The 26,370-nt window shown below is 38.6% G+C and overlaps 1 protein-coding gene across 3 annotated transcripts in view; it reads left to right on the top strand.

Moving 5' to 3' along the window:
• PCSK5 (proprotein convertase subtilisin/kexin type 5) overlaps positions 1-26,370 on the top strand; it is a 472,843-nt gene that overhangs the window by 274,687 nt on the left and 171,786 nt on the right. For all 3 annotated transcript variants that reach the window (XM_064361641.1, XM_064361640.1, XM_021669251.2), the window contains exons 13-20: positions 4,802-4,938; positions 10,045-10,188; positions 14,818-14,920; positions 16,514-16,707; positions 19,714-19,798; positions 23,819-23,916; positions 24,330-24,459; positions 24,871-24,986. In XM_064361641.1, coding sequence (XP_064217711.1) covers positions 4,802-4,938; positions 10,045-10,188; positions 14,818-14,920; positions 16,514-16,707; positions 19,714-19,798; positions 23,819-23,916; positions 24,330-24,459; positions 24,871-24,986 — 1,007 coding nt within the window. The remainder of the gene's footprint in view (positions 1-4,801; positions 4,939-10,044; positions 10,189-14,817; positions 14,921-16,513; positions 16,708-19,713; positions 19,799-23,818; positions 23,917-24,329; positions 24,460-24,870; positions 24,987-26,370) is intronic.

The raw sequence follows: 26,370 nt of genomic DNA, 5'->3' as shown, positions 1-26,370 counted from the left end.
GAATGAGTTGATAATAGTTTGCATATTGGAAGTTTTTTACCGAAAAAAAAAAAAAAAAAAAAACCACCTTATTTTAGGTATTACAGACCTCTAGAACCAGTTCCTTCCTCCTTCTCGATCTTTCTTAAAGAAGCAATTTAGATTAGGAAAGAGAGAAAAAGCAAATAGTATGTTTTAAATACCCTGTATTAAAAGACATTATTTAAAACTTACAAAAGCCAAACATTTAAAAAAACAAAAACTCAACTACAGGAGAGCCAAATGAGTTCTTCCAGCTCTACCTTAAATTGTAAAGAACCACTTAAAAAAAAATAAAAATAGAAGAGAGAAAAGAGAAAGCTTCCAGGAATATTGGTCTAATGTCTAGTTCTGTAGTGAACATAAATACCGTTTGAATAGTAGTAGATGATTCTGAAATTAAGATCCATTTACAACTTTAGAAATAATTATATGATAACACATAGCTGTCAGGATTTAGAAAACGTCTTGTTACTGAGTTGCCATAACATCGTGGAAGAATGCTGTAGCCCTGATACATTGGCTAGACCGTTTAGGAGGAAGGGAGAATAAAGCTTACAGTAATTATATGAGTTATTTCCTGAGTTAATTCCTCAAAAGGATATACTACACTTGATGGCAGTCTTTTTACCAGGCTTGATCCAGAGTAATTTATTTGAAAACCACTCACAGGGATAGGGCTGTGGGGCACCATTTTAATAACTGGATGCATAATTTGTGCCACCACATGCATATATCATTTCATCGAGCACATGATTATGAAGCCAACTTTGACAGGACAGAATTTCACTGCAAGAGGAGAAGTGGATAAAGGCATGGAGTTAATCTACTTAGGCTTTCAGCACACTGGCTCTGCTTTATTGACATTTTACCCACACTAATAATGTTGGCATGTGTCTGATTTCTTCCCTGTTGGCACAGCAGAGACATTCACACTGGGCATTAAACTTTTTAGTTAATAAAAGAAGATCCCACAGTTAGAATCTCCTTAGCAGGTGTCCATGGTTTGACACTCGATTGTCTTAAGCAAGTATGTTCTTTGCAATGCAAAGCAAATCTCCAAGCTATATTACCTTTTGTCATATGCAGAGATGCAGTTTCTTTAATGTTACTCTGGTAGAAAATAGGAAGTAGGTGAAGTATTGAATCCGAGTTAAAATACACAACTATGTGTACTTATAAAGGACAGAATGAAACTAGAAATGTGAAGCCCAGTTAGTTGACACAACAACCATCGTGCCTGGTTTTTTCCCCATCAACTCTTTCAACAAAGTGTGATGATCGTGTTTGGCTGCATTTTCATTCCTCTCCTCAGCTTTTATATTCACATGAAATTAATGAACATTCCAACTCTGAATAATGTGAAGAGACCAGGGGGTGGAAAACCGCTTAGCCGCATGGACGAAGCCCATTTATGTTTGGGCTTTGAAACACTTATTTGAATTACGATTTGTGGATATTTCTTCCTGGCCCTCAGTTTATATTTAATTTTTGTTCCCCATGTGATTTGAAAGTGATTGGTAGCAATGGAATGACTTTCAAAGGCGCACAGGAAAGGGTGGAAGGGAAGAAACATAGGGTCTGCTAATCCAGCAGTCAAATCATTGACCCATGAGTGATTAAAAGTTGGCTGAGGTTGTGGAAACAAGACTGCCCCTCATGTGATGGCAGCTTCAAGTCTCCTTTGTAGTTTTTGGATGTGAGGCAGTGAGCCAAATGTTCTATCTAAACTGTTTGGGAACTGCTTTTAATTTCGGCTCTCTTGGAGAGGTATTATGTGACAAGTTATTGCTTCAGTGCCCTCAGATGGCACCATGGCCCCCACGAATTAGAGCTTAAGCTGGAGCTGTGGGGCTAAAGGAGGGAAGTGGTTCTAAACTGCTTTTCTGCCTCTAGCCATTTCTGTATCAACATACTCCCTATACAACATCTCTCTGTTAGAAAGGGCAGTTTGACAAAGCTCCTCTTGCCCTATCGCTGTTGCCTTTTTGCCCGACATACACATGTCCTGGGTTTTTAGTGAAGGACTCAATGGATGCAAGTTAAGTGTACAACGACACAGCCATTTCTTCTTGTCCAAGTCCAGTCTTAAGCCATAAACTTATGAAATGAGCCTATTGCGCTTGTTCAGTGGATTGTAGGATCTCCATAAAGTGCACCATCCTTACTCTATTGAGGTCCCATTCAGGTGGGAAACTATTCATGTAAAAAGTTACCATCTTCATCCTTGTCATTATGAGGCAAAGTTGCCAGATCCAACCTGGTTCCTCACTGAAGTGTCACACTCCTCTATTTTGAGAGGGAATATCCATAAGTCATATACAGCTGTTCTAAAAAGAGAGCGAGAATAGACTTTATGTCCAGGTAGAGTTTGAAAATCACTGCCTTCCAATTAATCCCGTTATGGAAATTAACAAAACACATTGCATATTCTAAAGATCTGAGATGTCCTCCATTAAAGAGTTCTATTCATCTTTGTTTAATTCAGCCTTTCCCAAATTTTTGGACCATGGGACACCCAAGAATGGCGCCTAATAATTTTCATTTTTTTATCTTTCAAGGGTTCAGGAACATAGAACAGGTGATTTTGCTGTTACTGCTTTTCTCTAGGGAACTGCAAAGTGTTAGCCATTTACCTATCATGGTCCAAAATTGTGTTTCTGAACTCTTAAGCTTTAGAATCCTGCTGGCATTTTAGAAAGAGCCTCAGACACACTGATAGAATATGTTTTTTAAAATAAGAGTTCTAATATATTGTTATAAGAAGATTGAACTAGCTCTTTTTATGTTTAGAAGCACACATTTTCTCTCAATGGGAAGATGTACAGAGAAGGCCAAATTCTAACCACCAATTTGCCTGGTAAACATGAGATTAAAGCAAAGAGAGTTGATTGTGTGTTCTGAATAGCTGTCAAACGTCACTTAGCATAACCTTTGTTACTATTTGTCCCCATTGAAGTAGAGAAATATCCCAGTTACTGGACACAATTGCTCCTAAGAAAATTTTAAGAGATATTTTTCCTGTTTGCCTCTCTCACTTGCAATTTTTTACCCTTTTTTATTATTTTTTTTAGTGAAATAATAGATGTACATAATTTTTTTAAGTACTATAAAAAAGTACTTGCCCCATCTTTCATTCTCCACTATGTAGGTCTCATCTTTCTTTACAGAAAATGTCTTCGATATCTTTTGGATATTTATTTGGGTAGTGAAATCTACGTTATATACCTGTATAAGTAATGTGTTTCTTTCTTTTTTTTTTTTTTTTTGAGACAGAGTGTCACTCTGTTGCCTAAGCTGGAGTGCAGTGGTACAATCTCAGCTCACTGCAACCTCTGCCTCCTGGGTTCAAGGGGTTCTTCTGCCTCAGCCCCTCGACTAGCTGGGACTACAAGTATGCCACCATGCCTGGCTAATTTTTGTATTTTTAGTAGAGATGGGTTTCACCATGTTGTGCAGGGTGGTCTGGAACTCCTCACCTCAGGTGATCTGCCCACCTCAGCCTCCCAAAGTGCTGGGATTACAGGCGTGAGCCACTGCACCCACTTATTTCTTAGTATGCAATATTAGATATTATTAATGTCTCTTTATTCTTGAAAGGGAGTCTGTTTGTTTTCTTTCGCTTTGTATTTTATATCTTTCAGGATTCCATTGCAGGAAACAGAATAATTCTAGCTATTTCAGGCAGAAAGAGACTGCAAATTAGAAGCTTTGGAAATCACTGGAAGGGCTGAAAGAGCAGGATCTAGGCTGGGATTTCAGGCATAACTCCCTGAGCTGGATAAGATTAGTGGGCAATCTTTTTAGTGAAGCATAATTTACCTACAATATAATTCAGTTTTTTAATGTAAATAATTCAGTGAGTTTTGACAAATCTGTTTTGCTGTATAGCCACACATCATTACTTTCAACATATAAAACAATTCCGTCACCCTCAGAAATTCTCCATGCCTCTTTTCCCCTCTCCTCCCCAGCCCCTGGCAACCACTGATCTGTTTCTTTACTTATAATTTTGCCTTTTCTAGAATATTATATAAATTGAACCATGCAGTATTCAGTCTTTTGTGTCTGGCTTCTTCACTTAGCATAATATTTTTGAAACTCACGCATGTCATGGTATGTATTAGTAATTATTACTGGGTAGTTTGTTGTGTGGATATACAGCCATCCATTTTTCAATCTGTGATTGAATTCAGAGATGCAGAATTTACAGATACAGTGGGCCGACTGTACCATAATTTGTTTACACATTCACCAGTTGATCGACACTGGAGTTGTTTACAGTTTGGAGGGATTATGAACATTCATATGAAGTTTTTTATGTGAACATATGACTTCATTTATCATGAAGTTTAAATGGGTAGGAGGGGGATTGTTGAGTCTTATGGTGAGTGTGTGTAACTTTATAAGAACAGTCAAACTGTTTTCCGGAGCCTGGTTTCATTTTGCACTCCCATCAGCAGTGTAAGAGAGCTACAGTTGCTCCACACCTTCAGTACTCTACTGTCAATCTCGTAGGTAAAGTCATAACCTGGTTTTCTGGATCCCCAATGGGATTTCCCTTCCAGATTTGCTGTTACATAGCCAGCCCCAGTTCTGTTTCTCTGTGGCAAAACAGTGATATATATATCTGCAAATTAGTGACCTCCAGGATGCAGACAAGCTCCAGCACCCAGCTGAACTTGCTAATGAGTACCAAAAAAAAGTGTTGATTGTAGTCTTAACTAGGCCCTCACTGGATTTGAAATACTGTACATAACAATGTTTTATGGTTCTCTTTCAGGCTATTTGATCATTCCATGGAAGGATTTAAAAACTGGGAGTTCATGACCATTCATTGCTGGGGAGAACAAGCTGCTGGTGACTGGGTCCTTGAAGTGTATGATACTCCCTCTCAGCTAAGGAACTTTAAGACTCCAGGTGAGAACTCCCTTTCTATACATTGGTCTACTGTGTAGAAGAAAATGATGGGGTATGTTTTGGCCAAAGAGTGTGTCACATTCACCCATATTAGCATCATCTTTTTTCATGTGATTTCATCTCATGTGTGCTTTGAATTACCTGCACATATTTCAGTTCTCAGGATTACCATTGAAGAGGTAACAATTTAAGGATAGGAAATAAAGAATACATGTATTATAAAAGAAAATGTGACAGCTTTTGATTGATATTTCAGAATACATGATCCACATTTCTACTCAGCTTTCCAGACTTTCTTTGTGGCAATGAGTTCAGTTGCATAATTTCACAAGAAGAGACAGGCTTCCTTAGTTCTCTATTTCTTTTTAGTTTTCCCTAAATTTACTTTTCAGTGTAGGCAAAACATTGAGCTCAGTCTATGCCAGCTAATCTCGATACCACCAAAGAAAATGATGATGGTATTCCGCCCTACATGAGCCCAAGAGCCAAGGAAAAAGAACCCCTTCTTGAGATGTAAAACAGAAATTACGATGTTAACAAAGATCTTTTCAGGTAGGCTCAGAGTCTGTTTCTGCACACAGCCTCTTCCCCACTTCATGCTAATGTGTAAAGCTTGTTTATAATATAAAATAAGGGAAAGTACAAGGCAACATGGGTGACAGACTGTGTCGCCCATTACAGAGCCCTACAGAGTGCTTGGCTGAGCAGTGAATGATCTGTTTGATAATTAACTAGCTTCCCATCCATCCATGAGCACATCTTCAGCCATCAGATAAATCCTCCTTCTCAACGCTCTATCCAGTCCTCTTTAGAAGAACCAGGCTTGGGGGAAGTTTTAGGACTGACATCCACTTCTAGCCCTCTCCAGATTACGGAATGAAGTAACCTACACATTCTGTAATTGTAGGAGCGTGTACCGTTCAGATACAGATAGCTGCACAGGACAAAGGAGGCACACAGCAGAACACAGGGATAAAGGACACATTTGCCAGACTGTTGCCTGCCAATCTGAGAAAGTTACTCATTCTGAGAGGTCCATTGTTGACTGTACATTCTGGTTCTCTCTTTTCCCTCATTCTGTGATGAGGTTCATCTTTGTTGCCACACTGGTCCCATAATCAGGGAGGTCAAAGCCAGAATGGTGGCCAGGTCACAATGAATCAGAATAAACGTTTTGTTAAAGAGTATCTGTAGGCCGGGCGTGGTGGCTCAAGCCTGTAATCCCAGCACTTTGGGAGGCCGAGGCTGGTGGATCACGAGGTCAAGAGATCGAGACCATCCTGGTCAACATGGTGAAACCCCGTCTCTACTAATACAAAAAATTAGCTGGGCATGGTGGCACGTGCCTGTAATCCTAGCTACTCAGGAGGCTAAGACAGGAGAATTGCCTGAACCCAGGAGGTGGAGGTTGCAGTGAGCCGAGATCGCGCCATTGCACTCCAGCCTGGGTAACAAGAGCGAAACTCCATCTCAAAAAAAAAAAAAAAAAAAGAGTATCTGTGCCCAGCTCACCTCCAGGATTCAGCCTGAATATAGTGGTTACCAAGCTTTTATCAAGAAAGCAAGTATTTGTCAATAAGACAGGAATGATAGAAAAAACATTCAGATTATAGAACAGAGTTTCTAGACCCTTTCACCTCTTAGTCATCTACATAGTTCCCAGGACCTTCCTCTCTCCTTTCTTCCTCTTTGCAGTGCATGCTTATTGCCCCTTCCATGAGGATGCACAGATTTATGGCACGTAGGTGAAATGGAAGCCTGGTGACTAGGCTGTGACCTGTTAGCATGCATCACTGCCGGACTCTTATAGGGCAAGAGACTCCAGAGAAATAAACACTGTCACAAGGAGGCAGTTGTGTACCAAGGGAGGTGCAGACATGAAGAGTACATTACTGAGCATTTTAAACCGTTATAAAACTTACTAAAAGTGACTCTGTTCATGATTACCACCAGATACCAGCAATTCTACTCTCCATGATAAGACCAGGCTCCTCTAAGGGTTACTGGTTAACCATGCATCACATGTAAGGATCAGAGGCCACAAATACAAATCCCTCTGCCCTCAAGAAGTTCTGAGTCTATACAGAGCTTACTATGATTATATGCATTTAAAACGCTACAGTAACTCCGATAATCTAGAGTTATCTATTTCATTACATTGGCATCTCTTTATATTATTTAAATGTTCACATTTAACCCTAGTTACCTCCAGTCATTTTAGAGGTGTTCAGGTGTTCTTTTTATGCCAGAAGAGAGATGCCCTAATGCTATTACTGACCTAGAGACTTTAATAGAAACACGTGGCCTTTGTGTGTCTTTCCTTCAACCAACCTTCCATTTCAGAATTAGTTACACCTTTAGTAAGGAACTTTGAGTGTCTTGTTTATGGATGTATGTGTGTGTGCATGCACAAGCATGTGTCTATATTATTGTTTTGTGGCATACAGTCCTATGATAGGTTTCTTCCTGTCTGATTAATAATGGGTTACATCAGTAAGCAAGTAGAAATTCAGTTGGATCTGTAGAATTTTCTAGCCCAATTAAATGGTAGACTCATCCCCAAATATAAAAGTTCCTGGCTCCAAACTGAATTTATATTTCTTTATTGTTTCTTCCAATTTATTATTACAATACATATTAAGAGTTTTTGGGGTGCTGTTTTGGTTTTTGGCACATAAATCTATAGATGCCTATTGCATTTATGTGTTAGCAAGTAGATTTTTCTCCTGCTGTATTTACACAGCTATTTCATAACATGTTTCAATAATAAATGCAAAATCATCTGTAGAATTTAGCAAACAGGAAAGGGGGTAGAGGAGAAAAAAATGATGGCCCAAATATGGCAGTTATTTGATGTAAATCATAGTAGAGGTTCTAAGGAAATAAAATTACGTAACAAGTGAAATATAAAGAGATGAATTACACAAGGAAGGATATCCCTAGTGGGCTTATGATGTCCTTCAGAAGTGGCACAAAGGGAAATAATCAATTTTGAGACAGTAGTCTTCAAAGCACTTAGAGGGTAAACTTTTACATCCAAAATGATCTTAAATAAAATGAACTAAGTTTTAAGGTGACTGATGATTGGGATGACCTATAATGTCCTTGTATTATATGCTTCATTTGTACACTTGAGAAATGCCATAAGGAAAATGGGCTCTCTTTTGCACTGCTACCTAAAGGCAATCAATCAGACAGGTCATCAATTTCCAGCAGTCATGTGCTTCTTGCCACTACCTAATGCATGCTACTTAGAATGCTGGGCCTGAATAACACCCTGATTGTGAAAAGCATGGTCATTAACAAATGAGTCCAAAGAAAAGCTGGCAGAGGGCAAACCATACATAAACCAATTGTACTGGTCCAATGTGAAAGTCAGAAAGAAATGCATGCATCACAGAATGTGTTCATTTTTAAAGGCAAGGCTCCTAAACTCCTAGAAATGAATAGGAGAAAATATTGCATTGGTTTAAAAACATAGGATTTGGACTCAGAGTATGTTTTAATATCAGTCTGTTCTCTTACTGCCTTTGAGGAAGTTACCAACCTCTGTGCCTCTGTTTCCTCCTCTATATATTGGGAGTCTTAGTACCTACCTTAGAGTTGTTTTGAACATTTGTATGTGTGTGTCTGTCTCTTTGAATAAAACTTACAAACCACTTAAGCCGGTGCTTAGCATGTAACAAGCAGTTAAAAACATCAAACGTCGATTTGATGGTGATGGTAGGTGCTAATAGATGAAGGAAACTGATAGCTGAAATCCATCACTCTCTGAGCTGGCCCCAGACCCTAGCCCCTGACCTTGCCTGGATTCTGTGCATTAAGCCAAGGTGAGAGGGGTTCTGAGGAGCATCCTACCTTCCTACCAGCATATGCCTATGTTCTGCTTCAAGTTGATTGCTTTTGAGGTCAGTTTCACTAACTTTAATGAACTGGAGGCATGTTTCCTTTTTTTAACTTTTTGCATTGAACACTAATTTTATGAAGCTAAGAAATAAGTTAACAAGTAAGAACTAAAGTAAAACAAAATGCTCCTTGTGAGTGATCCAGATTCATAGAAGGTAAAAGACTGGCCTCAGGTATCCAGACGTTCTTGACCAGAAAATGCTGTTTTGGGCCAGGCGTGGTGACTCACGCCTGTGATCCCAGCACTTTGAGAGGCTGAGGCAGGTGGATCACCTGAGGTCAGGAGTTCGAGACCAGCCTCACCAACATGGGGAAACCTTGTCTCTACTAAAAAATACAAAAATTAGCCAAGTGTGGTGGTGGGCGCCTATAATCCCAGCTACTTGGGAGGCTGAGGCAGGAGAATTGCTTGAACCTGGTAGGCAGAGGTTGCAGTGAGCCAAGATTCCACCATTGCACTCCAGCCTGGGAAACAGAACAAGATAAAAAAAAAATGTTGTTTTGCACATTGTCCTATAGAACATTCTGCAATGGTGGAAATGCCCTCCGGTAGGGTGGCCACTAGCCACATAAATCTTTTGAGCACTGGAAATATGGTTAGTGTCATGGAGAAGCTGAATCTCAAAATTTTTCTTAATTTTAGTTCACCTAACATGAAATAATCAAATGTGTAATAGCCATCATATTGGACAGCACAGGTCTATAGACTAGTGTAATTAGTGACATATTCTTATTACTGAATGACTGATATCAGGAATTAGGGAGAACAAAGAGTTGTTCTGTCCCCTTATTAACAAGTCAGATAATGCCAAAAAATTTTCAAAGCTCAAATAAGACTTTTATACCCAGAAAAGCAAAGCCTTCTTATTAAATCCTGGGATTCTCTTAAATATTGGTAATTTGAAATTCAGCCCTTGATCTAGCAATCTGAAGTGTGCTTGTTCCTCAGTCTTCCTATAAATGCTGATTAAATCAAGGCCTCTCCTGTATAGTAGGTGCTCATTCAATATGTAGTATGTGCGTTGTTAATTTTGCAAATGGTGAGAAATAGGCATTTCAAGCTCTGTCTTTGACGTGGTGATTCATATCTATCTGCTTCCCCTGGTTCTGTTGCTTTTTCTTGAGTGAGAAGGACTTAAAGATATTACAAAGCTAGAGTAAATATTTGGTCATGCTGTCATTTTATTGTTATTTCTCAAGGTAAATTGAAAGAATGGTCTTTGGTCCTCTATGGCACCTCCGTGCAGCCATATTCACCAACCAATGAGTTTCCTAAAGTGGAACGCTTCCGCTATAGCCGAGTTGAGGACCCCACAGATGACTATGGCACAGAGGATTATGCAGGTGAGCTAACTTCCAGTGGGACACAGCCTAAGAGAGAAAGCTCATGCGTCATTCCACCATATGTGAGAATGGAATGGAATGGGAGAATAGAACAAAATAGAACAGAATAATATACTACCCACATTATGACATATTTTCTTCCATCTTATTTTTATCCCCTTAAATATTTGTGTATATCAGTGCATTCATATATTCAGATATCCATATTACAAAGCTAATAGCCCATTCTGTGATTGTACTGTAATATAGTTAATCCATAATCTGGGACACATAGCTCACTTACGGAGTATTACACTATTTTAAACATGGTTTGGATAAACATTATTTATCAATCTTTGTCTATATCTTCATTATTTCTTTAGAATAGAGTTCTGTTTTGATACTTACTAAATCAAAGAGGATAATCAGCTTTAGGGCTTGGAAACATTTTGTCACTTGCTATCCAGACAAGATGTACCAGTCTACACTGTGACCAGCTATGTGATTGTTTATTACACTCATTTCTGCCAACAGAAAAAAAACTAAAGAAAAAGGAAAGTAAAAAAGAAAGAGGTGAACATTTTTAAAATGTTATAGCTTTGATTGCCTGTAAATCTAAACATTTTTCCTCTGCAGTTCTCTGAATTAAGTACAACTGTCTTTTACCCATTTTTCTATTCAAGGTGCAGTAATCCTCTTATCTACTTGTGAACACTCTGTATGTTATTGTCTCTCACATTGTTTCATATTTGCTGAAAACATATTCTCACTTATCACTGAGAATGTAAGTTTGGTTTTGCTTTGTGTTGTTTTGACAGAAAAAAAACTTTCAGAGGCTGAGGTTTATGGTCGCAGATGTAACACTGTGATTTTTTGCTGAAGTTTTATCCTTTCATGTCTGCTGCATATTTGTTTGGTAATTTCTTATTTTTTAAATTTGCCCATTAATTCATCTGGAGCTCATTTTGGTTTATGACATACAGTGTCAGTTGAAGCTCTGTCTTTAGTTATTTTCCAAACAGACTAAGATCATTGACTGAGTAACTAGCCCTTCTTTTTTTTAGTAGTTTAGGATGCTTCCTTTTTAACAATATAGTAAGTTCTTATCCCAACATTTTTTCTGGTTCCACCTTTTCTGATTCATCAATCTAATAATCTCCAACCAATACCACCCACACTGTTTTATTTTCATTTCATGATGTATTTTTATATTTGTAGAACATCTGCTTCCCATTTCCATAGCAATTATTGCCCTATTATTCTTCCAGATGAATTTTAGCATGATTTTTAAGTCTCCCTTTAAAAGTCTCATTGCAATTTAATTTGAATTTATATGCAATCTCTGGGGAAGAATTGTTTTTACAACATACAATCTTTCCATTTAAAACATAGATCATGTCCCATTTTACTGAAATATTTTAATTTTATGTAGTTTTCTTCTTGTTGTTAGTGTTACACCTAAGTATTTTGGGTCTTGTTGCTCTTATAGTGGAAAATATTCCATGATTTCTAACTAGTATATGCTGGTGCGTAGGAAATCTATTGGTTGTATTTATTTTATATATGACCACTTTGCTTAACTCTCTCATTAATTTATAGGGTTTTCTCGGATGGTTTAGGTACTACAGCCTTATCATCTGCAAATTGGTTTTATAGTCCTTTTCATCATTATTTCTGATTACTGTCTTGTTGCACTGGCTAACACTCCTAGGAGCATTCAGTCCTTCTGAGGTATGACATATAATACATGATGGACAAAGCTGCTCCTAATGAAGAACTATGTATAGGCCAGGTACAGTGGCTCATGGCTCATGCCTGTAATCCCAGCACTTTGGGAAGCTGAGGTGGGCAGATTGTCGAGCTCAGGAGTTTGAGACCAGCCTAGGCAACATGGTGAAACCTCATCTCTACTAAAAATACCAAAAAAGAATTAGCTGGGCATGCGCCTGTAATCCCAGCTACTGCAGAGGCTGAGGCACAACAATCACTTGAACCCAGGGGGTGGGAGTTGTAGTGAGCCAGGATAGCACCACTTCACTCCAGCCTGGGCAAGAGAGTAAGACTCTGTATCAAAAAAAAACCTATTTACAAACAATACAAAAGTTTAATGTATCATTACATGAGAATTAATTATTTTTTCTTTCAGTTGAGCGCTTCCTCTAAATACTAAAAATAAAAGTACTTCATTAACCACCTGAACAGAGTATTTTTTTTTTTTTTTTTTGAGATGGAGTCTTGCTCTGTCACCCAGGCTGGAGTGCAATGGCACCATGTCGGCTCACTGCAACCTCCACCTCCCAGGTTCAAGCAATTCTCATGCCTCAGCCTCCCGAGCAGCTGAGATGATTACAGGTGTGCACCACCACATCCTGCTAATTTTTGTATTTTTAGTAGAGATGGGGTTTTTGCCATGTTGGCCAGGCTGATCTCGAACTCCTGACCTCAAGTGATCCACCTGCCTCGGCCTCCCAAAGTGCTGGGATTACAGGCATGAGCCACTGTGCCCAGCCCGAACAGAGTGAATATACATGTAGTTACTTTTATTCTAAACAGATAGCATCCTAGAATCAATAAACACGCTTGAAATGGAGACCAGTTGAGCTAATCAGAGCTAGATTGTTTGAGTTTGTGATGTTTTGCTTTGAGCCTGTAGCATTACTATTTATATTTTAACTAGCAAACCGTTTTGTCTTCTTCTCTCTCTGATAGGAGAAAGTATATCCAAAAAACAGTGTAATAGTAAGCTGTTACTCTTTATTCATATTTTGGTAATGTTTCCCATTCAAATTTTGGAATATTGAGATTCAGAACAGTTATACATCTTGTAGTGTTTCTGATTAGATCTCTAAAACATCAACATTGGCACTTATGAGAGAACCAAGACAATGATTTCATGATTATCCTGCAACCTACAATGCTAAACTGCATCTGGGACAGTTTACAATGATAGAAGAATCAGCATAGCATGTGAACTTGCCATACAGAGCATTTTTGGCAAATATAAACAATAAATGTTTGGTTTTGGAGCTGTGATTTTTTCACCTTCATTTAGAAGTCTGCCAGATGATTAGAGGCACAGATGGCGTTATCATAACCAGATCCCCTTACCGCTTCATTGGATCCCAGGGACTATGAGATCACAGCTGGCTGAACTTCAGTCCATAGGCAGCAGAGACACCACTCCTCTGGTGTATGATGGCAGACGGCTAAAATGTCCCAAGTTGCAGTAGCTATGGAATTTAGAGATCAATTTGAAGCTGTGGGGAAAATAGAAATAAGCAGGTTGTCAGATGACACTTGCAGTTAATCAGAAGTATATTCAAGGCTGCAGCATTTTGAAATGACTTATTTCCATTCAGATGGAGAAGTCACCCTTAGTACATGATTTGCTACCTCTAAGCAGGAAGCTTTTACCTAGGTGTCAGGACCTACGTTGATCCCTTCTCCTCACCATGCGATACTGGGCAAGCCACTGAAACTCTTGGAAAATCAGTTTCCTCATCAGTAAAATTAGGGTATTTGTAGATTTTTCCCTATGTCATTCCACCCCAGTTCTAACCTTAATGTTTCTGTGATTCAGTAATTATGAAACATAATCCCATATTGACTCAAGGAAGCTAAGGTATAACAGTAAGTCCTTCTGATTAAAATAAGTAGAGTTCAAAACATTTCTACTACCCTTGACTATTTGTACATTTCATTAAATATATTTATTGCTAGTTAAAATATGAATTTTCAGTGGGAAAGAGTTTGCAGATTATGAGACCAAATATTCCAGAATATGGAGAACAAAGAAGAGAATTAAAAACTTCTATAACTAGCCCATATCATTAGAAAGTTTTTCATCAATCACAAAATAGCTCTATCTTTCTGGCATTTTTTTTTTTTCTTACTGTGTATTCTCTCCAGTTCTATACCAAAGAAAATGTAGTAAGAGAGATTGGGAACTTTCAGCCCAGGTCTGGAATCCTTTACGCTTGCTTGCATATTTTAAATTTATATGTCATTTTCTTTTGTTGAATTGTCCATTGGCCTTTGTGTAGGATACAGTTTTAAATCTATTATCTGAAATAATAATACATTTAAAATTGTATCCTACACAAAGGATGTGTCTGAGACTGGAAGCTGATAAGCTTGTGCCAGGTGCCATAATGATGATTCTTTCCGGCCACAGTATTTCAGAGGTATTCGGTAGCTTTAATGACCTTAAATGAGGTGGTTATTTAGTCCAGGCATTAAATAATAACGCTTTTTTCTTTTTTGCTAACTACTTCTCACTTTTTTACAAATCCCGTATTTTTATTATTACACACACTTAATTGCAGTTGGTTTTTTCCAGTTGCTACAGTTCATTTGAATTCTGAAATGTTTCTCTCCCACAAGGCAGCCATATGCGCTTTGAAAACCAGGCCATGACTAGGATTTACATTCTTTATACCTAGGCAATTGAGGTTGCCTAAGAATCAAAAGTCAAAAAAAGTCAAGAGTTCATCTCTGGACCTAAAGCCACATTGACCGTTCTTCCTCTGTCTTAAAGAAACTTGCTGCATAAGAAAAAAAAAAAAAGTCTTATTTTATACCAAATTCAAGGTAAAGCTGACCTGCTCTAAAATCATTTTCCCAAATATTGTTCTAATATCTTTTGGAAAGGTCCCTGCGACCCTGAGTGCAGTGAGGTTGGCTGTGACGGGCCAGGACCAGACCACTGCAGTGACTGTTTGCACTACTACTACAAGCTGAAGAACAATACCAGGTAAGAGAGGGGCCAAATCACATCTCCACAGCATGTCCCAGGCATCTTAGGAGTTCCTGCACGGCTAATAATCCCATGGGGTGCGTGCAGGCTGCTGGCATCTTCCACTATTCTCCCACCAGAACTAAGCATACAAAAGAGGCTGCTGTGCAGGCTGACTGCCTCCCTGTGTCATTCAGAATGGCGAAAACTATGTTGAGTTACAAAACACAAAATGTGCATTTATGTTGTGAAACTGCAAATGTCTTCTCTCACATTTGGAGGAATGTGGAGGGAGCAGCTAAGCACATGCCCCTCCAGTACTTTTTTTTCTTTTCATTGGCAAGTAAAAAATGCCTATATTTATAATGCACCACATGGTATTTATATATGTATGTTTTGGAACAACTAAATCAAGCTATTTAACATATGTATTAGCTCACATACTTATCTTTTTTTGTGGCCAGAACACTTAAACACTACTCTGGTGACAATTTTCAAGTATACAATCAATTGTTATTAACCCTATTGTCATGATGACAATAGATCTCTTGAATGTATTCCTCCCATCTCACACAAGTTTTGTATCCTTTCCACCCCACTGATATTTGATGCCATGGCTTCACGAAGATGTCAGTGCACAGGCAAAACTGATGCTTTTCCACATTCCCCAGCACGTAGGCCATCAGTGTGGCAAAGGGGTTGGTCCTGCTTGATCTCACTCTTCTGCCCTGGATACTGAGGTAGACTCTGTTTCTGAGCCCCTGGTGTCTGCTTGAGCTGTGCAGATGTGTTTCCATGGGCAGGGCCAAGGAATCCTAACTGCCCCAATCAGAGTTCATCCTGCCCTCGCCTAGTCTCCCACAGCCCCGCCCCCCTTCTCCCTCCTCCTTCAGGAAGAAACTCAGTAAGTGGAGCTGCCCCATGGTTCCTCCATATTCCAGTCCCACAGACAGACCCAGACATGTTAAGTCGGCTGGAATTTAAATTCTTTAAAAGAAAGGAGGACTTTGGCTATCTCACAGCCTCTGCTATCTCCTGCACTTAAAAAAATGCCTGACATTTAGTTGGTACACGTAAATATTTGCTGAATGGATAAATAAAGCTCTGTCCTTCCATTATAAGCAAATAAGGAAGTTTTTGAGTGTTCTCATACACAACATAAATTAATATTTGTATTAGTTTAGACAACAGCCTACAACCACCACTCAAACATTCACATACAGGATCCATATGACAACACACGAAAATAGAAGTCACACATTATTAAAGGGACCTTTTTGAATAAAGTGGTGGTTCCCACATACTTGTGCTCTGATTCACCACCATAACCTTCCTCTTTGTAACCATCGTCCCTTTTTAAGAACTAACTAGATGCAAACCAGGAAATGGTTTGACAAGTCTTTGGTGGACTTGGTATTAGGTAACTGCATTGCTATTTCAGCACCCTGTGCTGGAAGAAATTTAACAAACAAAATGGATGTGGTGTTGGCATCCTGGTTTAAGAGTGATTTGGAGGCTGAGCTCAGCCATTTGCTCAGCACCTCCAAGAGAATGCTGAGGACTGGTTTGCTCGTGATGCTGCCCACTTTCTTTTATTGCTTCACAATGCAGGATCTGTGTCTCCAGCTGCCCCCCCGGCCACTACCATGCCGACAAGAAGCGCTGCAGGAAGTGTGCCCCCAACTGTGAGTCCTGCTTTGGGAGCCATGGTGACCAGTGCCTGTCCTGCAAATATGGATACTTTCTGAATGAAGAAATCAACAGCTGTGTTACTCACTGCCCTGATGGGTCATATCAGGACACCAGTAAGCTCACTTCAAATATTTGGATTTTAGCGAAGAAATGTGGGGTTTTCATTTGAGTGACCTCGGAAGGGATAGTCCTCTTTCTGAAATGTGGACTTGTGCTTCATAACAAACAGGATCTAGCTCATTTATTTTAAGAGAACCCTTTAGAAGCTTTATGTAAAAATGCCTGTAACTGTCAGAGTATCCTGAACACTACCTCCAGATTCAGTGATTTGCTGGGAATATTTACAAGGCTCAGGATATAGTTGTGCTTACAAACTCAGATAAGAGAGATTACAGCAAAAAATCATCAAAGGGAAAAGGCATATGGGACAAAGTTCAGCCACACAGGACATGTTCAGTTCCCCTTGCAACAATTTGTGACAACATACATGAAATATTGTCTACCAGGGAACCTCATTAGAGACTCAGGGCCCAGGATTGTCACTGGGGGCTGGTCAGACCTGACACATGCCAAAATTCCAAACTCTTCAAAGCAAAATAATAAGTGTTCACCATAAAGCATATCGTTTATACAAACAGTTTAGACAAAGTGAGCCACTCTTTTCAGGGTAGTGGGAACCCTACCAAAATTCAAGTTCCCAGATGTGCCAGCCATGGGCCAACCTTACAAGCAGACTTGTGAAGGACAACATTCAAGCCCCTTTTCTGCACACTCACCAAATAGACACCAGGCCTGTATGATATCAAAATATACTTTTAAAAAGTTCAAAAAATATGACTTTAAGAGTGGAATGAACATTTGTCAAAGACTTGCTTAACCCACTAATGAGGGAACTTGCAAGGTGACAAACAGGGCTGAAAGGTGATCAGGTACCGCAGTCCACCCGGAAAGGCACAGTTGGAAACACAATGAAATAATTCAATAATTTTCTACATGGCAATACATGTAGAATTTGGGGGAGTGTTTTTTTGTTTTAATGAATAGAAGTAACTTGCAACTTTACCTAACAACATCTGTGCGTTAACGCAGAGTTTGGGCCCTTATCAGCCATCATTAGGAAACAGAGGAAGGTATGTTCCCCTAGAGAATTAAATAGTCTTAAGGTAAACCTATGAGACAGTGCTCTAGTGTGGTTCTGAACAGGACTGCAGTTATCTTTTACTTCATTTCTGAGCTATGGATAATTCTCTTAACAAGGAAATCATACCATAGTATATAATGGCACTGAAATTTCATGTTTCTGCACAACCTTAGGGGAAAAAAAGAAAACTCAAGTTTAAAGGAACGAGAGTTGTTTAAAATAAAATCAGACAAGAAATCTGAAGTGAATACTCTTGCTTCTTAAGAAGTGAAATTGTCTCTGGTTTCAAAGTGCACGTCTCTGTGAGGCAGAGACGGTCTCTCAATTTACCCTTTAGGGCAGTGGGTGGGGACTCCGCTATGGTTCTTGCTTGCCCCAAAATTTAGAACATGAACTTTGCCTTGAGGGAGAAAGGAGAAACTGGAAGAGAGAAGGGGGCATAAAGAATCCACAGGAATACGCAGTATTCCTCGTGGGGGAAAAAAAGTCAAAATTCTATCAAGAAGGCTGAGCCTTGGAAAAGAAATTTTATTCTAGAATGTTGTATGACGGAACCAAGGTAATTGAGAGTCAGTTGTTTTCAGAGCCTTGAAGGTGGATAATTAAGGTGTTCAAACTATGACTTCAGCTACCATGAAGTGTTGATACAAGTGGTTTGCGTATCTCTATGTAATTGCCTTATGTTATAGTTTTCTCCTCTAATGAGTCCATTTATGTACATGATCACATATGATCATGACTAGTAATAATTACTGCCAACACATTTACAGTGCTTAATAGTTCATATCGTTCTCTTGAATAATTAATTTTATTTAACTTCTCAAGACAACTGGAAAGGTGGGTAATCTCCATTTAATGAGCAAGACAACAGAGACCCTGAACTTGCCCACTGGAGGTGCTAAAAGCAGAATGCAAATCTAGGTCATCTGAGCTAAGATTCTATGCATGTGCAGTATTATCCATGAGACAGTGAGGGAGACCATGTGATGGCTATTGTAAGGGCTTCGTATTTCATGCTCAGAGGCTCAGACTTGATCCAGCAAGTTCTTGCAGGGATCCACTAAGCTGTGTTTCTCTATGGAACCCTGAAGAATGTGAACATTTAAAAAGCAGATGGAAGCCCATGAAGAAAGCTTCATTCAGTTCTACACATTCACATGGATATAATCCACCTGCATATCAGAGCGGGTACCAAGACTTCAGCAAAATTTTGTCTAAGGTAGAAGGCCTTCCTTAATATGCCAAGTCACTATTTTCCTCCACAAAACAACCATAAATTTGCCGATTTTTTTCAATATTGACCTGGTATTAACTAGGAAAGCAGCTATTCACAGTATATTTGTACAAATGTTACATTTCTATTCTCCAGAATATAGATATTATTTGAATTATAACATATAGTTATTTTAGTGTCTTGCTATAAAGTGCAAGACACTAAATGTTTAAAATAAACAATGTAAGAAACAAGCAATCCTTACCTTGCAGTCATAAATGTAGATTCCCTTCTCTAGTTCAGCTCAACTGAGTAGTCCTAAAAGCAATGAGCATGGGGGTATACATTCCCATTCCTCCGCCTCAGGCATTGCCTTTCAATCCTTATGTAGTGATGATGTCCCAGCTTCATGAGTGGGATTTGCATTGTTGGAAGTTAGGAAACCATGCTGGGGAAAGAGACTGGGAAGAAGAAGAAAAGAAAGGCCTATAAACTATTCAACTAAGAATTAGCTAGGCTATCATTCTCTTGTCTGCAAAATGGCAGAGAAATCTAAGGTGTTTTCCAGTGTTCCAGTTCCTGTCTGTACTTGGTTTGCTGAGAAATGATAATAAATAGTGATTCTGGGGCTCTTCCTGCAATTTTCTACTCAAGGCCATGGGTACTATAGCATACATTAGCAAGCATTAGAACATCTCTGATGCTTTTATGGAATCCAATTGACCAGTTGATTTATAACTTTCTCTCTCTTTTTTTTTTTAACAGAGAAAAATCTTTGCCGGAAGTGCAGTGAAAACTGCAAGACGTGTACTGAATTCTATAACTGTACAGAATGTAGGGATGGGTTAAGGTAAGAGAGTGAAGGATTTTGTCAAGTAACACAGCCCAAAGAGCTGCTCAATGTAAATAAAATGAAAAAATGTTAATAAATAGCACTCTGATGATCTACCCTTGGGTTGACTCTCATTCAAGCACTTCATTGCTGTTTGCATTATCTCTACTATTATATGTGAAAAATGGGATGCTGTGTTGGCTAAAGAAGGGTTATAAACCAAATAAATTCTCTTTAGAAAAGATGGCTCAGATATAAGTCAATAAAAATGGCCATTTGAGAGGGAGTCTTTGTGCTTTTTAACCTGCACTGTGCCAGTCAAGGATTACTGTGCAGGTAATACCAATGAATTATATTTAATCTCCCTGATTCATTCCTTGGATGGTTGGAAATTATTCTCTTATCTTTATTATTTCTCTCTAAATACCCAACCATTCTCTTATCTTAAGTACCTCAGGCTTGGTTCCATTATGCTATGGTATGCACATAGATTTAACACCAGGAGATGTTTTCCTTGAATGGATGACTTGCTCATTGCTAAAGCTCAGTAGTTGGTCGGCTGTCTAAGAGAGCAACGTACAGCTCAGATTAACTAGGTAGCCTCCTGATCTCAGTAGGGAAAGTCAGACCATTCTACATTTAGTGAGGAGTTGGACTGTGGCTGTATATAGAATTAGAACTCTGCTGCTGCACTGGATTTCTTTAAGTATTGATTGTATCTTTATTTCCACCTGAGATTGGAGGTAAACTAGGCATGGTCCAGGCAGTTTCCACGCAGGTACATTCTTCACCGTTAACCAGTATCGGAGCATCATTTTCATTTAGATTTTAATTATCTATGGCTTTATGTCTTCTTCCCCACCCCCATAAATGCACTCAGTATTTACTTGCTTGGCAATTTTCATCTCAAGACTTCAGTACTGAGAATCACCCACCTAATTCTCCTTGGAGAAGGAGCAAAGCAGTATAATAAAAAGAAACTAGGCCGGGCGCGGTGGCTCACGCCTATAATCCCAGCACTTTGAGAGGCCGAGGCAGGTGGATCACAAGGTCAAGAGATCGAGACCATCCTGGTCAACATGGTGAAACCCCGTCTCTACTAAAAATACAAAAATTAGCTGGGCATGGTGGTGCACGCCTGTAGTTCCAGCTACTGGGGAGGCTGAGGCTTGAAGCCAGGAGGCGGAGGTTGCGGTGACCCGAAATCACGCCGTTGCACTCCAGCCTGGGTAACAAGAGCGAAACTCTGTCTCAAAAAAAAAAAAAAAAAAAAAAAAAAAAAACCAGAAAGAAAGCAAGCAGATGTGGCCTCACATCCTCCTTTGCTACTTATTAGCTATGTGATTTTGGGCAAATCACTCAACTACTCCAAGCCTTCATTTTCTCCTCCATAAAATGATGATAATCCCTGTTTTGCTGGATTATGATAAAGGTTAACTGTGATAGCATTTATAAAATACCTATTCTAGCACATAATTGGTTCATGAGAAATAAAAGATGATTTAAATTATTTCTTAGGGAACATTTTCTAGGGTATGTTAAACCAGTGCATGCCAATGGAAACATGAGAGCCATACATGTAATTTTAAATATGCCAGTAACCACATTAAGAGAAGTAAAAAGATTTAATTCCCCTAATATATCTAAAATATTATCATTTCAACAACATAAAAAAACTTATCAGATGTTTTTCATTCTTTTTCATTGTACTGTCTTCAAAATCTTTATATGTATTTTACTCTTAAAACACATCTAAATTCAGACAAAACTGTTTTTATGAGAAACATTTGATCTTTAGTTAGGTTTTATAGTTGAAAAAGAAAATTGTATATAGCCGAGTTGCTCCAAACTTACTCAAATTTTTGCCAATAGTAGAATCAAGTGCCAATTTTTCACATTTAGTCTTAGTTAAAATTAAATAAAATTTAAAATTCTGTTCCTTAGCCTTATTAGCCACTTTTCAAGGGATCAGTAGCCACGTGTGCCAGATTATGTTGGAGAGCACAGGTCTAACCTGGCCAGTTTATCATGGAGAGAACAGAGGTGTTCACAATACCAGGTGCGTTAGCCTCGCAGTACCTGTATTTTGGATGCAGCAGAAAGCTTCAGGGTTGATGACTGCTGTCTGTTACACATTCTCCTTAGCTCATTCCTTCTCCACACAGTGCAACCTCTGTGTCCTGCTGAACAGATGCCAACCTCACAAAGAAGTGCTGTCCTGTATTAGAAAAAAAGGCATCTTTTTAACTTTGATAAGTGTTTTGGTTTTCCTTATACCTCTCAAACGGATCCATTTAAGGCAATATCCTTTTTTCTAGTGCTACAGAAAGGGAACGGGGTTTTCTTTTGGCTTTTTAAATGACAGCGTGCTCTCTGGCCAGTGAGGAGATCTGTGAATGAAATCCACTTTTAGTTAGCTGCCCTTAGTCTCCTTGAGGCCCCTTGCATTTTTCTAAGGGCTTCTAGGGTTGACCATTTTGCCTCAAGAGACTTGTAAATTTTTGAATAGTGGCGAAGAACAAACAGGGAAAAAATATATCAATGCACAAAATCCAGGAAGGAAATAAATTAAAATGCTAATGGGGACTATTCAGGATTCTCTTTTCTTCAACTTTGTTTTTGTATTTTCCAAATTTTTTTAGAAGCATAGAGAAAATAAATTTTAATTTTTTTTAATTAGCATTATCCACATACAAAGCAGTCAAATATCAACTGGAGCAAAGAGTTTAAGACAATAAGAAACCATTTAGCCCTGTTTAGATGCTCATCTTCTCATTTCATTGATGTGGTAACACAGGATTATATTTTCTCACTACATTTCCAATCACACTATTCCATAATATTTTTATGTTAAATACTGTAATTTTTTTTAAAGAGAGTCTTGCTCTGTCACCCAAGCTAGAGTGCAGTGGCTTGATCATAGTTTGCTCAAGTGATCCTCTGGCCTCAGCCTTCTGAGTAGCTGGGACTGTAGGCAGGCACCATCATGCCTGGCTATTTTTTTCCTTTTTTTTTTTTTTAGCCTTTGTAGAGATGGGATCTGACTGTGTTCCCCAGGCTGGTCTCAAACTCCTGGCCTCAAGCGATCTGCCCACCATGGCCTCCCAAAGTGCTGGGATTACAGGTGTAAGCACCATGCCCAAACAAATACAGTAAATTTTTTGTATTCATTTTCAATTTTAAGAATCAACCTATAGACTGTGAAAAATATGATAGCTGACAGAAATTAGAGAGAAAAATATACATTTCTCATTTGACATTCTGGCAACTCATTAGATACTATCTCATATTGCTAGATAAATAGAAATTTAAATAGAGTATTTAATATGATGTAGATAACTCCCAGAAACACTAAATAATAACAAAGAAAAGTCAAGATGACTGGGGAAATAGCAGTACAGTTAGATAGTTTTGATAAATTTTTCATTAGAGTGTTTAAAATGAATAAATCAAGAAATAGAGGCAAAAGTATTTTAAATCTTACTTTGATGAGAACCCACAGAAGACTAAAATCAGAAACACTTAAAATTAGAACAGCTACTCCAGAGTTTGAGCTTTGGGTTGGACAGGATGGTTGTACACTTTTATTCGTCATAATTCATTTTACAATGTGTTTGTACTGCATTTGTAATCATGAAATAACTCTTTATTATGTAGTAAGTCTGGATATTAAATTGTTAGGCATATTGTTAGACAGTGTGATTGTTTTCTCAATCAAATACTTTTTAAAAGCTCTGGGTCTTAAGATGTGGCGCAAAGCAGGAGTGTGCCCATTAGTCTAACAAATTAAGGAGAATGTCCCCAAAGTCTAGCAGCACGTGTGTATGCTACAGACATCATTGGAGGCACAGAGAAGCATTAGAAGCATTGAGAGGGGAAAAAAAGAGGGCACACGGGCTATTTCCCCTGCTTTGAAGCTTTGCCAAATCCACTGGCCTCCGAGGGAAACTGCATCTGTTACATATGGAGTTTGGGGAGTCATTACGCTTTGGCATGATCACAACAGTCTGTTTCAAGCTCCCTTTTTGCTTCTTCCAGCCTGCAGGGATCCCGGTGTTCTGTCTCCTGTGAAGATGGACGATACTTCAATGGCCAGAACTGCCAGCCCTGCCACCGCTTCTGCGCCACTTGTGCTGGTACCTTCCCTAGTTCTTTTATTCATTCTCCCTGTTCTGGTTTTGCTTTTCTTTCTGGTTTTAGCTGTCACTCATACAACCCACTTGATACTTTTAAAGTAATGCTGGAGAAGTGTATTTCTCTTTGATAATTGTGCATGTATTCTCATTGAAAGTCAAGTAATCACCAGCATCCTGTCCTTGTTGAGAAACTTACACAGCCCAGTGATATCTCCTCTTTCAAAAGAGAGCCGATGTTTTTGACAAGAGGTTCCATTTTAACTGGGAAGGCTTTTTTCCCAAGGAAATTAAGAAAAAGCATGAATAGTAAATTGTTAATCTTAAAATTATAGCGGATGGATACCATTTTATCAAACTGTTAAAGAAGAATCCACGAAGGTTTTCTCATTTCCTGTGTTTGTCTTGCTTTTAAGGAGCAGGAGCTGATGGATGCATTAACTGCACAGAGGGCTACTTCATGGAGGATGGGAGATGCGTGCAGAGCTGCAGTATCAGCTATTACTTTGACCACTCTTCAGAGAACGGATACAAATCCTGCAAAAAGTAAGTGGATCTGCCCCCTCGGCCTAAGGGGCCCTACCCCTTTAGACCTAAATTCTTTTTATGGCTGCCTTCATAAGAAAATAAGAAAACTTAGAATATGTCATAACACTAGGTTTAAACATGTACCTGTGGGCACTGATCTGAAGCTTTAACCCAGCTTATCTTTGACATTTTTGCTCCTTTGCCTCTGGGGCACCTTAAAACCTTTAAACTAATATTTCAATTTCAAGTACATGCACCATACCTGTTAAAATCACAGTGTCTACCTGTCATCAAACCTAGCAATTTTTGTGAGTAAAGATTTTTGTGTCATCTTCAGAGGGATAATTAAAGACATTATGAGGTCGCTAATAAACACACCCTCCTCTGTGCATGTGTGAATGGATTAAAATTTGTACATTTTTCTCACAGATGTGATACCAGTTGTTTGACGTGCAATGGCCCAGGATTTAAGAACTGTACAAGCTGCCCCAGTGGGTATCTCTTAGACTTAGGAATGTGTCAAATGGGAGCCATTTGCAAGGATGGTGAGTACAACTGCCCATATTGATCTTCTGAGCAAAGTATGATCTTTCTACTTTCAGGACTAATATTTTCCCACTTCAAAAGGAAACTCACAAGCATGCCTCAGATAGGACATGCCCAATATTTTGGTGGCATTCATTCCTCTTGAACTTATGGCCTTAATGGATTTGTTTGTTGTTTGTTTGAATTGCAGGAAGAAATAAATCAGCTGTAGTGGTGCTGGCCAATATGGCTCAAGTTAATTTCGTACATTAATAAACTATCTTTTAGAGCAGTTTTAGATTTATAGCAAAACTGAGCAGGAAGTTTAGAAATTTCTCATATACCCCCTTACCCCCACATAGGCATAAGCCTCCCCCACTATCAGTATCCAGCACCAGAAGGGTACATATGTTACATTAATGAACCTACGGTGACACATCATTATCATCCAGAGTCCACAGTTTACCTTAGGGTTCACTCTTGGTTGGACAAATGTATAACGTTATAGTGCCATGGACAGTAGTTTTACTGACCTTAAACTCCTCTGTGAATTGCCTACTCATCCTTCCCTCCCCCTAACACCTGGAAACCACTGATTTTTTTTTTTTTTTTTTTTTTTTTACTGTTTCCATAGATTTGCCTTTTCCAGAATTTATATAATTGGAATTATATAATATGTAGCCTTTTCTAGCTAAATGTTGATGTATTTCTTTCCAGTTTTTACCATATGTACTTTTCACCAGATTGTTAAAAATACCATGCACATAGAGTTTTGTATCTTGCTTTTTGCACTAAGCATTAGGCATAAACATTATCCTATGTTTTTACAAACTTTTATAAAACTTTATTTTTAATAGCCACATAACATTCAATCATGTGAAGATGCTGTAGTTTTTAGCCAATCTCCTATTATTTGGATTGTTTATAATTTTTATATATAAATAGTAATTAAATGTTATCTGAATCTTTCACTAAGCCTGTTAGACTAGATGAAGTAATATCTTCATCTTGCAGAAGGGAAAACCTAAGGTATAGAGCTAGGAAATGATAGACCCAATATTTCAGAATGTTCATCTGTTCTTTGCACCAGTGATTCTCAACCAAGATGCTGGGACACAACACCATCCCCAGATATTCTGATTGAATTGATCTGGGGTGCAGCCCGTGAGCATGGGTTTAACTTCCCAAGTGTTTCTAATCTGCAGCCAGGTTTGAGAACCACTGCACATCCAGTTCTCCCTAACAATTTAGCTAATACCAAATTTCCTCACGTCTCTAGCCTCAGTTTCCCCATCTATAAAATGAATGAATTTAAATTATTCCAGCTCCATCATTTTGTGAACTTTTTTGACTCTTGAAATAACTTATGCTGAATGGACCCTACAATTTATTCCTAAATTTATG

The sequence above is a fragment of the Aotus nancymaae genome, unplaced genomic scaffold, assembly GCF_030222135.1.
Source record: "Aotus nancymaae isolate 86718 unplaced genomic scaffold, 86718_ANA_hifiasm-v0.15.2.pri h1tg000041l, whole genome shotgun sequence".
Classification (NCBI taxonomy): Eukaryota; Metazoa; Chordata; class Mammalia; order Primates; family Aotidae; genus Aotus; species Aotus nancymaae.
Note: the sequence above shows the minus strand (reverse complement) of the source record. Positions and strands in the feature narration are given on the sequence as shown.